The 11387-nt window shown below is 39.4% G+C and overlaps 1 protein-coding gene and 1 long non-coding RNA gene across 3 annotated transcripts in view; both read right to left on the bottom strand.

Annotated features, from left to right (window-relative positions):
* Window positions 1–234: 234 nt before the first annotated feature.
* Window positions 235–3500, bottom strand: LOC101677317. Its single transcript, XR_198371.3, has 3 exons — window positions 3193–3500; window positions 2720–2925; window positions 235–578 (listed from the first exon to the last, which is right to left on the bottom strand). It is a non-coding gene; the product is annotated as an uncharacterized LOC101677317 (long non-coding RNA).
* A 1049-nt stretch (window positions 3501–4549) lies between these two features.
* RNF145 (ring finger protein 145) overlaps window positions 4550–11387 on the bottom strand; it is a 54075-nt gene continuing 47237 nt past the window's right edge. For both annotated transcript variants that reach the window (XM_045075648.1, XM_045075649.1), the window contains 3 exons: window positions 9685–9832; window positions 8447–8803; window positions 4550–6158 (listed from right to left, as the gene is read on the bottom strand). In XM_045075648.1, coding sequence (XP_044931583.1) covers window positions 5775–6158; window positions 8447–8803; window positions 9685–9832 — 889 coding nt within the window. In that variant the 3' untranslated portion in view covers window positions 4550–5774. The remainder of the gene's footprint in view (window positions 6159–8446; window positions 8804–9684; window positions 9833–11387) is intronic.

The raw sequence follows: 11387 nt of genomic DNA, 5'->3' as shown, positions 1-11387 counted from the left end.
AAAAACAGATAAGCAAAATCTTAAGAGCAGAATGATACCTCAGAGATCATTTTGCCAGATGAAGTTGAAGCCCAGAAAAAAAAAGTCTGGCCAAGAATCACACAGTTCAGGGGCGCCTGGGTGGCTCAGTGGATTAAGCTGCTGCCTTCAGCTCAGGTCACGATCCCAGGGTACTGAGATCGAGCCCCGCATCAGGCTCTCTGCTCTGTGGGGAGCCTGCTTCCTCCTCTCTCTCTGAATTGTGATCTCTGTCTGTCGAATAAATAAATAAAATAAATGTTAAAAAAAAAAAAAAGAATCACACAGCTCATACAGGAATAAAAATTATAGCCCAGAGCTCTAGCTTTTAGTCAAGCCTCGTCTCATCTCTTCTGTGCCGATCTTCCTAAATCCAAGGAGCCCAGTAAATGACTGTCAGAGGAAACTAGCAGGCTCAGTGCCACTGAGAGAGATGACTTCAGTTTGGCAAATTGTTAGTCGGAAAGTAATAGAATATTCCACCTAGAGTTGACACAGAAGTTCTTCTAGATTCATCTGGGTTATTATTTCCTGCTGGTCAGAAGCCATTTTCTTTTTACCTTAGAACATATAAAACAACAGAAAAGCAAGGCGTTACTTATATCTATTAAGAATAGAAAGAAAAACTAAGGGTCAAACAGTCAACATTCATAAAAAATAGGAGAAGAACACCAACAGTTTTAGTAAGAGCAAGGAAAATGGATAGGACTCTGGAAGTGTGATTAATAGCAGTGTTTACTCAGTCTTTACTAGGAATGCCCGATTTTGCTCTGAACCATACTGCAACCGAATGTCAAATCTGCTGGAGAAAGAAGTCTTTTGCTGAGTGGCCACAAGAAAAATTAGTTCTGTAATCTGCTCCTAGTATTTTTTATTGTTTTCCAAGCAAGCATTATCTAGTAAATGCAACTTTTAGGCATAGCATTCAATACATTCAAAGTTGGGAGAAACAGGTGTACTTTAATGGACTAATTACAGAATTGTTTGGAATGTGCTTGAACTTCAGAACCGGAACAACAGGCAGCAGACTTTAAAAATAGAAGCAAAAATGACTCCTAAGTGAGAGGGCGTGTACTTGTCAACAAAAGGGAGTTCTGTTTGAAAAACTAATTCCAAAAGTGAAATTATGGGTGATTTTTACTCTTTTTAAATATTTTGATTTCCTTGGGGCGTCAGATGGCTCAGTCAGTTAAGCGCCTGCCTTCGGCTCAGGTCATGATCCCAGGGTCCTGAGATCAAGCCCTGCGTTGGCCTCCCTGCTCAGTGGGGAGCCCACTTCTCCCCCTGCCTCTCCTCCTGCTCATGCTCTCTCAAATAATCTTAAAAAACAAACAAACAAACAAACAAAAACTTTGTTTCTAAATCATTAGTGTTAAAAATGAAAGTATTTTTAAAAATAGGATTTAAAAAAATAATTGAAACCCAGTAATTCTTACCTTCAACCTGCCATGATTCTAGAATTAGACTGTTATTTTTTTTTTAAATGAAAGCCAGAGTAGAAACAACTAGAGTATAAAACTGATTTTCTTAAAGGTGTTTTTCCCAAAACTTCTGATATTCAAGTTATTAATCTTTCAATCTCTGTAAGGCTCTTATCCCATTACTGGAGCCATAGGAAAAAAGGCCTCCCTTTTAAACTTGAAAACTACAAAATTTTCCTTCTCCACTAACTAATTAAATACACAATTTGACATAACGTCAAAACCTCTAGGGAAAGCAGAATGTCTCTGGTGTCAAGTGTTCATGAAAACATGGTATACTTCAGAGACAAACACGGGAACCTTAATGAGGGGATCTCAGAGCCTCGTGTTTGGGCCAGTGTTTGAAAATCGGACTTCTCGAGACACACTGTGCCAATAGTATGGTTTAGATCCCTGGAACAAGTTTTTTTTCTTTTTGTTTTTTTGTTTGTTTTATTTTTAAAGATTTTATTTATTTATTTGACAGAGAGAGAGATCACAAGCAGGCAGAGAGGCAGGCAGAGAAAGGGGGAAGCAGGCTCCCCGCTGAGCAGAGAGCCAGATGCGGGGCTCGATCCCAGGACCCTGAGATCATGACCTGAGTCAAAGGCAGAAGCTTTAACCCACTGAGCCACCCAGACGCCCCTGGAACAAGTTTTACAGCATGAAAACACCACAAAGTGGAAATGCAATGTTAATAACTGGTATGACTCTTCAGACTGTTGAGTACTAACATTGAGGTCAAAGTTTGTAAGGTGATAAAAAGCCTTTTAAGAGAAAACTGGTTATGAGTGAATATATGTACTCATGGTCTGAAAAACAGTGGAAATCAGTAGGTGGACACAGAAAGGGTGCCCCCCCAAAAAGGATGTAATATTTTCTCACTTAAATTTGATCAAGTGGAATGGAAGAGAAATTAAATCTAACTTTCTCTTCAGTAGTAGAGATGGTTAAACTTTTGTGTTAAGTCAAAAGTCTATGAGTTGTAAACTATTCCAAAAATGATCAAAAGACAAATCTGAGGGCGCCTGGGTGGCTCAGTGGTTAAAGCCTCTGCCTTCGGCTCAGGTCATGATCTCAGGATCCTGGGATCGAGCCTCACATTGGGCTCTCTCCTCAGCAGGGAGCCTGCTTCCCCCACCCTCTCTCTGCCTACTTGTGATCTAATAAGTAAATAAAAATCTTAAAAAAAAAAATCTGAAATACACATGGCATTACACAGTGGCACAGTCCCAGCTTACCAAAGCAAGGAGTAAATGAAGTCAGAGGTTCCCAGTGTACTTCGAACAGGTGTGCTCCCAAAGTTTGAATACCATGCAAGGACGATTAGGCGTTGCTTCAGCCACGGTGTGGTGGGCCTCAGCACTGCTCACGTGCTCTCTGTCCAAGCCCCAGCGGGGACACCCAACTTCTAAAGCCTCCTGTGCTGGTGAGTCCACTGTTCAGGCTGTGGGGGGGATGAACAGAAGGGGCAGACGTCCAGTGAATTGCCAGCCCTTCGTCTTAGCCATGACCATGAGGAAAGTTCAACAGTGGCTGTTCCAGCAGCCTCCATCCAAGTGTCTGCCCTGCACGGGGCACCCCGCCAACTCCGGAGTCACATAGGCAGGGTGCGCGAGACAGAAACTTTGGATGCTTTAAAGCCACTTGAGATTTGGAGGGGCGTTGTTACTACATAATATAGCTTTCCTGAATGAAACAAAAGGATACCTACACTGAACAGAATGCTCTTTGTCCACCAGGACTGCTGAACGGAGAGGCCATATGGTTTGGTAAGTAGAGCTGGCGTCTCCATGCTAGGAGGAGGTAAAAATCGTATTAAATGTTAAACTGATGCCAAAGAAGTCTCTACTTACAGGTGACTACTTTCCCTATGGTCTGTAGGAACAGAATCCTTTGGACGGAAGTGTAAACAATTTTTAAAAATGGCCAAGTTCAGGGGCATCCCGGTGACGCAGTGGGTTAAAGCCTCTGCCAGGGTCCTGGGATCGAGCCCCTCATCTCTACTCATCTCTGCTGAGCAGGGAGCCTGCTTCCTCCTCTCTCTGCCTGCCTCTCTGCCTACTTGTGATCTCTGTCAAATAAATAAAATAATAAAATATTAAAAAGAAAATGGCCAAGTTCGCTATGCCATAAATGATTTCAACTTTAACTATTTTTTCCCTTCAGACAAAGAACCAAAAAGTTTCACTTTTGAACATGCACCTTTTGCTCAAAGGATCCAGTTTTAAATCAGAGATTACTGCCAGTCTACCACTAGAGGGGGCCATCTGCCAACGACGGTGAGCCACTTCAGTGAGGCGGAGGGAGAAATGCATTCTACTCTAGACTTCTTTTCCAAACATCAAACTGCTGGTATAACCCAGGAAGCTTTGAAAAGCACATTCGCAGAAACCCCCAAAGCCCGAGTCAGTAGATCTGAAGTCAGGTTCATATATGTGTAATTCTTAAAAATTTGTGGAGTATTGTTGACACACAATGTTGTGTTAGTTTCCAGTGTACATCAGTGATTCCACATCTCCGCATGTTCTGCGGTGCACACTACACAACGCTGCAACAGTATTCTCTACTGTATTCCCTGTGCTGTACCTTTTGTCCCTGTGATTTATTCATTCCCTAACCAGAAGCCCTTCCTCCAACTCCCCTTCCCCCATTTGGCCTTTCTCCCTATCTCCCCCTGGTCTGGCAACCATTAGTTCTCTCAATTTTTAAGTGTGATTCTGCTTTTGTTTGCTTATTCATATTTTGTTTTTCAGATTCCACAGGAGTGAAATCATATGGCATCTGTCTTTCTCAGTCTGATTTCTCTTAGCATAACACCCTCGAGGTCCATCCATGAAATGTGTACTTTAAAAAAAAAAAAAACTCCCCAAAGGCATCTAATGCAAAGCTAGGTTTGCTTCCACTAGTGTAGATTTCAAAGAGCTGGTCATTTTCAATCAAAACGTTTTGCCACTTGCAGGGCATTTTGACAGGGAAATAGATATAAGAAACCTGGGTGGATAAAAACAAAACCTCCTAAGAACAGAATTTCACTTTCCAATAATAATCATCACGGGAACAAAACACCGTTATCTTCAAATTTAAATTTATTAAGACATTCAGCTATGTCTGTCAAATTTGCTACTAAAAATAAAATAAAGTCACATCCCACATTAGGAATATCGAGTCTGAAAAACACTTTTTGAGCCAAGCCTATTGTATAAATAAATGACTAGTTTCTTTTCATATCAAAATTCCCATAAAAAATTACAGTCCCCCCTCCCCAGTTCTACCTGTAGCCATGATGAATGTAAAAATTTAAATATGACACAAACTTGTCAAAGAAAAGGTGCAAAGTCTATTAACAGCTTTAAAAGTGGCATTTGCAGAGTGTGATCATACAGTTATGTACTCATTCCCCAAGTGCAAATATTGCCAGAATTTAACACTGTTTTGATTCAGTTGCAAGAATTAAACATTACACAGGATTGAAAAGTACACTTCGGGCCTTTATCAGTGCCCTAAAACCCCTCCCACTTTGGTTTCCTACACTAACGTGGACCCCAAAGTGTTCATTAGAGTTTTAGTTTACGTCACACAGCCAACACAGTATACAATATATTAACAAAAGTTCCATATACATCAAAATATTGAAGACTCCATCATAAAGTTCAAGAGTCTCAGATTACATGAATGCACCCGCAAGGCCCAGTGCCCACCCACCCCCTCCCCTAAAGCACATACGAAGTATGAGCGTGCTTCAATCTTGGAATACAATCAATGCTCTTACATCTTTGATTTCATTTCAGTGCTGTACAAAACTCAATTATCACCTGACTGAGTTCCAATTAACTGAGGGAAAGGGGGGTGGTGAAAAGGGCTGGTCACTACTCATACTTTGTAGTAAGAATGATTCTGTCCCATAGAAAGTTAAATGTCAGTTCCGCTTCTGCCTGCTTCTTCCCATGCTGTCTTCATGCTCTTTATCCTTTCTTTAGCCCCTTGCAAGCACTCAAATCTGATTTTATGTATCCCTTACAAATCAGGGGCAGTTTCTGAAGTTATTGAGGTTGAGTTTTCTTGGCAGACCTCTACAAAATATCAGCATGGGCTATATAAATACATTTTGATTAGCATACATTGCAATTTTCTCCCACAATGTCAAGGGGATGAAAGCAAGCAGTCTCCACTGAGATTACTTCCTGGATCAGACCCTTGGAATGTCAAGTTTCCTGCCTCATCATCTCATACATTCATTCCTCAAATCTGAGCTCAAATTTCATAGTGAGTTAACTTCTCCAGAGTATCAAAGCATTATTTCTGCTTCTTTTCTTCTAGGCTGACCTCAACAGGACATGCTTCATCTTTCACACTAGAAGGATATTCCTTAGGATCACAAGTCCCTTCCTGGCTATCTGATCTAGTGGCAATGCACTCATTATTGTCCCTGGAACCTTCTTGCATCCCAGTCCCTGGAGGATGCTCTTGATTTGCAGGTTCAGTTCCTTCCTGAAGCATATTTTGCTCAACTCCAGCATGAGGTTGCGGAACCAGCTCAGCTCCTAACCCTGGAAGCTGGGAGGAGTTTTTGAGGTGGCAGTGGCACAGAGGGCAGGTCTCCTGGACATATAGCCACTTCTTGAGGCAGCCTGCATGGAAGAAATGACTGCAAGGTGTGATCACAGCAGATTTCATGTCCTAGAAGGGAGGGAAAGATACCTCAATAAATGCCCATTATCTAAAATCTTTGCTGCTAATCCCAAAAGTTCTAGTTCCAACATTTCTTTCCCACAATTCCCCATAGAAAAGGTGTAACACAGATTTTAGAATAAAACTCATTTTAGATTACAGTGATAATCCTCCTGCCTTCAGAGACACTTTTACACCAACAATGCAAGAACCACTGGCTAAGCAGTTTTTAAAAGAAGTAAAAATAAAAAATGAGAAAGCAACAAACTTCTTAACTGGCTTCTGCCTTCATATGGAACACAAGCATCACATAACTACTGCAGTGTGATCACTGGGTTTCCCCCCGCATGGCACGCGTGTAATTAGAACCTAAGAAAATCTGATGAAGACAGGACTTCCCACAGTTATGCTTCAACACAGCTAAACAGATTATTCCATGATGAAATCACTGGCAAGGAGACAAAATCAGCCACATAACACCAGGGTATTGGCAAGGAAGTGGCAATTTCATTAAGGAGAATGTATGTAATGCAGTCTTCAAGATAGGGTCTGTCTAAGCCACAGCTTCTCGATCTGCATCACAATCACCCAGAGTGCTTGCTAATAACCAGGCATATTATTGAGCCCCCCAAGACCTACAGAATTGGAATAGCTTAAGACAGCATTCACAAATCTACAGTTACAGCAAGCCACCCATGTAAGTTTTAGGCACACTCAAGTTTGATAACCACCGGATTAAGAAGTGGTTTACTTTGCATTAATGTTCCTTGCAGAATATATATTCGGGGAGGGAAGGCTGAGGACATGATTTAATTGTTAAGAATATACATTTAGTGACTCAACCATTAATTTTGTTTAAAGTCCCAAAACAAGGAGTTGTAGTTGTGACAGAAATTCCTTGCCAAGAACTGGTAACACCTGGAAGTCAACTTTTAAGCAGAAAGCCATTCAAGGAAAAGCAGCCAGCTGGGAAGTTAAGCAATTTGACTTTCATTTTCTGTGTGATATCAGCAGGTAGTTCTAGCACCTCAAAAAAAGTGATGTGGCAACAGGAAATACAAAAAGGAGATTCTTAAATCCCGGAGTTGGAATATTTAGACATTGGCTGCTGAAGCTGATGTGCCCTGTCTTTGACGTGCTCTTTCCCACATACAACGATGCTACCAAGCACAAAGGAAGCAGAACTAAGACAATGGCCACTTCACTTGGGGGGAACCTACAATTGTCCTTAGTCCCCCAAATACAAAAACAACTCGGAAGACATTATTTTGTGAGTACCCAAAGGTATGTTCTAACAAGAATAAAAAAGTGGTAGTTGCATCTTATTCTTAAGACTAAATTCTTGAGCTAGGCAATCTTAAACACACACCAATACATACACACTCCCATCTAAACTGTAAAGCACCTTGGCTAAAGACCATTCCCTCATACTGAATGACTCTATTATCTCGTTTTAGTCCACCAGCCTACACTCTTTAAGAGGGATTTTAAACAATTTCTGTTGTTGCCCTTATTCTATCCATACTTCCAATAGCACAATTTAGCTATAAAAAGCTGCTCCTCAACCACCCCCCTGCCCAAGTTAGTGGTGACGATAAACTGTAGGCCTATTTTTTGCAGTGATATTTCCAAACTCATTTCAATACTACGTTTCAATTTTAATAGGAGGCAGACATCAGCTCTTCATAACACACATGCCAAAGATGCCAGGAAGGCCAACTACAACGGCATATGGGTTAGGTGACTCTCTCATACCCTCTAGTTCCCACTTCCAGACACAAAGGCTTGTATCCATCTCAGGTAGTCATCAACCTACAGGTAAACATATACTCTCTCTACCTATGTTAAGTAAATGAATACTTCTTCCCATCCTGGAAATACCAGAAGGAAAAGTGTCAGAATCTTGGCACACCACTTTTCAGAAGTTGCTGACTCCTGAACGATCGTATATATTTGACAGGATATGTGTGTGTGTGTGTGTGTGTGTGTGTGTGTGTGTGGTGTGTGTGTGTGTATATTTGGGAGTAAATATAAAATACACCTGACCTGTTTTTCCTTTATTTATTGGTGAGCAATGTTGAAAATAACAATAAATTAGAACTTGAGGGACTAAATTAAAAACTTAACTCAGAAATAAAATGGAAATATTCTATCAGGTCTTTAACAATTTCTGAGACCTATTTTTTTTAACCAAGGAAATAATTCTGCCTACAAATTTAACTTAAATTTGGTTAATGTGGTTAAAGTCCCAAGCGATACACCAACCCACCCAAATGGATTCCTATTGTATGAGTTACCTGGTAACAGATGGCACATATATCATTGTGCTTCTCCAGCTGCTCTTTTGTAGCAATGGGTAATGATTTAATCTTATTCACAGCATCCCTTCGGAGTAGGAAGCTCTTCCACCCCAGCTGTGCCCGAAGCCACACATTATAATAGGAATGGATAAAGATGATCATTGAGCCCATTACGGTCCATTCTCCAAAGATGGTCTCTGAGACACCATAGGCCACCACACAGAGGGCCACAAGAAACTCCAGAAGGCGGTAAGTGCCATTCACATAGTAGATGACATCATCCATGTTTTCCACTGGCTCTTTTCGGAATTCCTCAACCATAAATAAGACATAAATAAAAAGTGTTCCCAAAACCTGTAAAATACATGTATTTTAAAACAAAGTATGACCACTAAGAAAGGCTTTTCATAGACTTTAAGCAATAACATTCCTAACAGTTTTAGGATGCCATATTTAATATCAGAGAAAACCATGGTATAATTAAAATGCAGGTAATCTCAGTGATCCAAGCATTTGATACCAAAAAGCCGTATCTTGAGATGTAACTTTCTTAAAATAATTCTGACTAGTTATCACTTTTCTGACTCACCCTTTCCTTTCATTCCCCAGAGATCACCAAAACCCATTAAAACTCGCTCTAAATTTTCCTAATCCTGTAGTCAACTTTCAAAGAACCTTTATCTCTAAAGTAACAATGAATAAATCTTTGTTGCCAGTGTTATGTTTTCTTTTACTTCTTACTGATCAGGCAGCAAAGATCCACTTTCAAGTTACAATAAGCTTATTATTTCCAGGGCAATATTATCTGTTGTATGCATCTATGTGTATATTACACATGTCACATATTCACATAAATCATGAAACTAAGAATATTCTTGAGCGGGTATTTACTAAGAAAATGTGCTCCAGACAAGCTATAAAATCTTTTAATATTTTATAGTTACTTATCAATTTAAGCTTTACATGATAGCTCTGTATCATTTTATACATTTGCAAAGTTTAATTACCTCGATAAAAAAAAGATACAGTGACACAGATAGGTGTGATATTTTAATAACCTACTATCTAAGCTCTATGTTCATATCAGTGTAATGTTATTCTGATAAGTAAGGTAGGAAGTAATCACCTAAACAGGTCACTTATAATCATTCATCTTGAAAAAGTTTAATTCTTTTTCTGGAAGGAAAAATAAGTAAATTCAATTATTATGTAAAGTTAATTATTCCTAGGCTTACCTGAAGAGAGGTGAGAATGCTGCTAGAAATAATGATAAGCAGCCAAAAATCCATGTGGAAAAACTGGCAAATCATGTAAGCCATGTAAGCAGGGAACACTAGCAAAAATAAACAAAGGCTCACAGCACGGAAGTGTTTCCATAAACTCCTAGAGAAACAAAAACAGTCCTTTAAAGCACCTGTCACCCAGGACCACAACAATCCTGTTAGCAATGGATAGGTCTTGGGCCATGCTGACATTTCCCAAATGCTTTACTAAGCATCCTTCTCCTTGCCAGTCACTATAGACTAGGTTTCAGGACAAGGGTCATAGGCCTGGTATTTCAAAGCCACCTGAGTCACCTTTTCTCTCTACTCAGTCAAAATTCCCAAGCACCATCAGTTTTAATAGTTAACTTTCAGTTCCATTTTCATTCCTACAAATTTCAAAGTGACTTCAGGCTTTTGGAGCATTAACCGTTCACAATAATGTATGATCTTAAGTCATAAGACATCTTCCTCCCACCTGTTGCACTGTGATGGAAATCTCTGCAACCGTAAGCACAGTATTACTAAGAGGAATGGTTCTCCAACAGCTATATTAATCTTCACATCTGTCAGGGCTGGGGGTGGAAAAACTATGAACCACTGTGTTTTAGGACCTACTAGTTGGTCTTCCTCCCCTAGTTCCAATCTATCCTGGATACTGCCTGCCTGATTAATCTTCCTAAAGCTCGACTAGCATTAATATTGTCAATGCCTTCTCTAAACTTCCTAGCCTTGCATCTGAACTCCCATTTTTTTGGTCCAAACTTGTCAATCCCTATTCCTCACTATAAACAAAGATGGTTAATTAACTGTACTCCCAGAAAAACACAAGCACTCTTACATCCCACTAGAAACACCTCTGTCCCACTCTCTCCTGTTCTAAACCCCTTAAGCTAGCTCAAGCTGAACAAATCAGGTAGCATGAATCCCTTCTCCAGGAATCACTGATCCTCTCAGAATACTGGTACCAGCAATCATACACCAAAATTATAGTCTTGTTTCATTCATACAGATATTTATATGTTGTATGCCTAAATATTTTTATTTATACTTTATTTTTTATCTAAAGTTATTATCTAAATAATACATATGTACATATACATAAAAATGTCTTATCACCCAAATTTACACTCCTTTAAAAAAAAGAACAATATCTCCTTCCTCACATAACTCAGCTTTTAAGCTCAACTTGTTTGAAGGGGCAAAGAAAAGTTGAAAATTTATTTCTCTGCTTGATATTTTCAAATTATTTTCCATCTACTGCCATCTATTTTTCTTTTTTTTAAACCTACCTATCTATCCACCCAAATGCAAAGCCCTATGATATAAGCAGGACAAAAGTGATCATGGTTATATCAAGGGGAGTACTATATATGTAAGTAAAATATAACTTCATATACATAGCTTAATGTATACATATACTTTATATACAGCTTAGTGTGTGTCTTAATATATTATATGTATACTTTTTACATACAAGAAGACTTTATGCTTTTAAGACACCCAACAAATCAAGAGACTTCTCAGACTTAGATTTCAGTTTCTGATTCCACTTGAACCCTACTTGTCAACGGTGGAATACATATACAGAAGCCCCAGTTATGGCACAAGAAGGAGGAACACAATTTTTTCTTGTGTACCTCTTCACATATCAAAATATTCTACTAAATCATTCC

Source organism: Mustela putorius, unplaced genomic scaffold (assembly GCF_011764305.1).
Source record: "Mustela putorius furo isolate JIRA1106 unplaced genomic scaffold, ASM1176430v1.1 tig00000145_pilon_pilon_pilon, whole genome shotgun sequence".
NCBI classification, from domain to species: Eukaryota; Metazoa; Chordata; class Mammalia; order Carnivora; family Mustelidae; genus Mustela; species Mustela putorius.
Note: the sequence above shows the minus strand (reverse complement) of the source record. Positions and strands in the feature narration are given on the sequence as shown.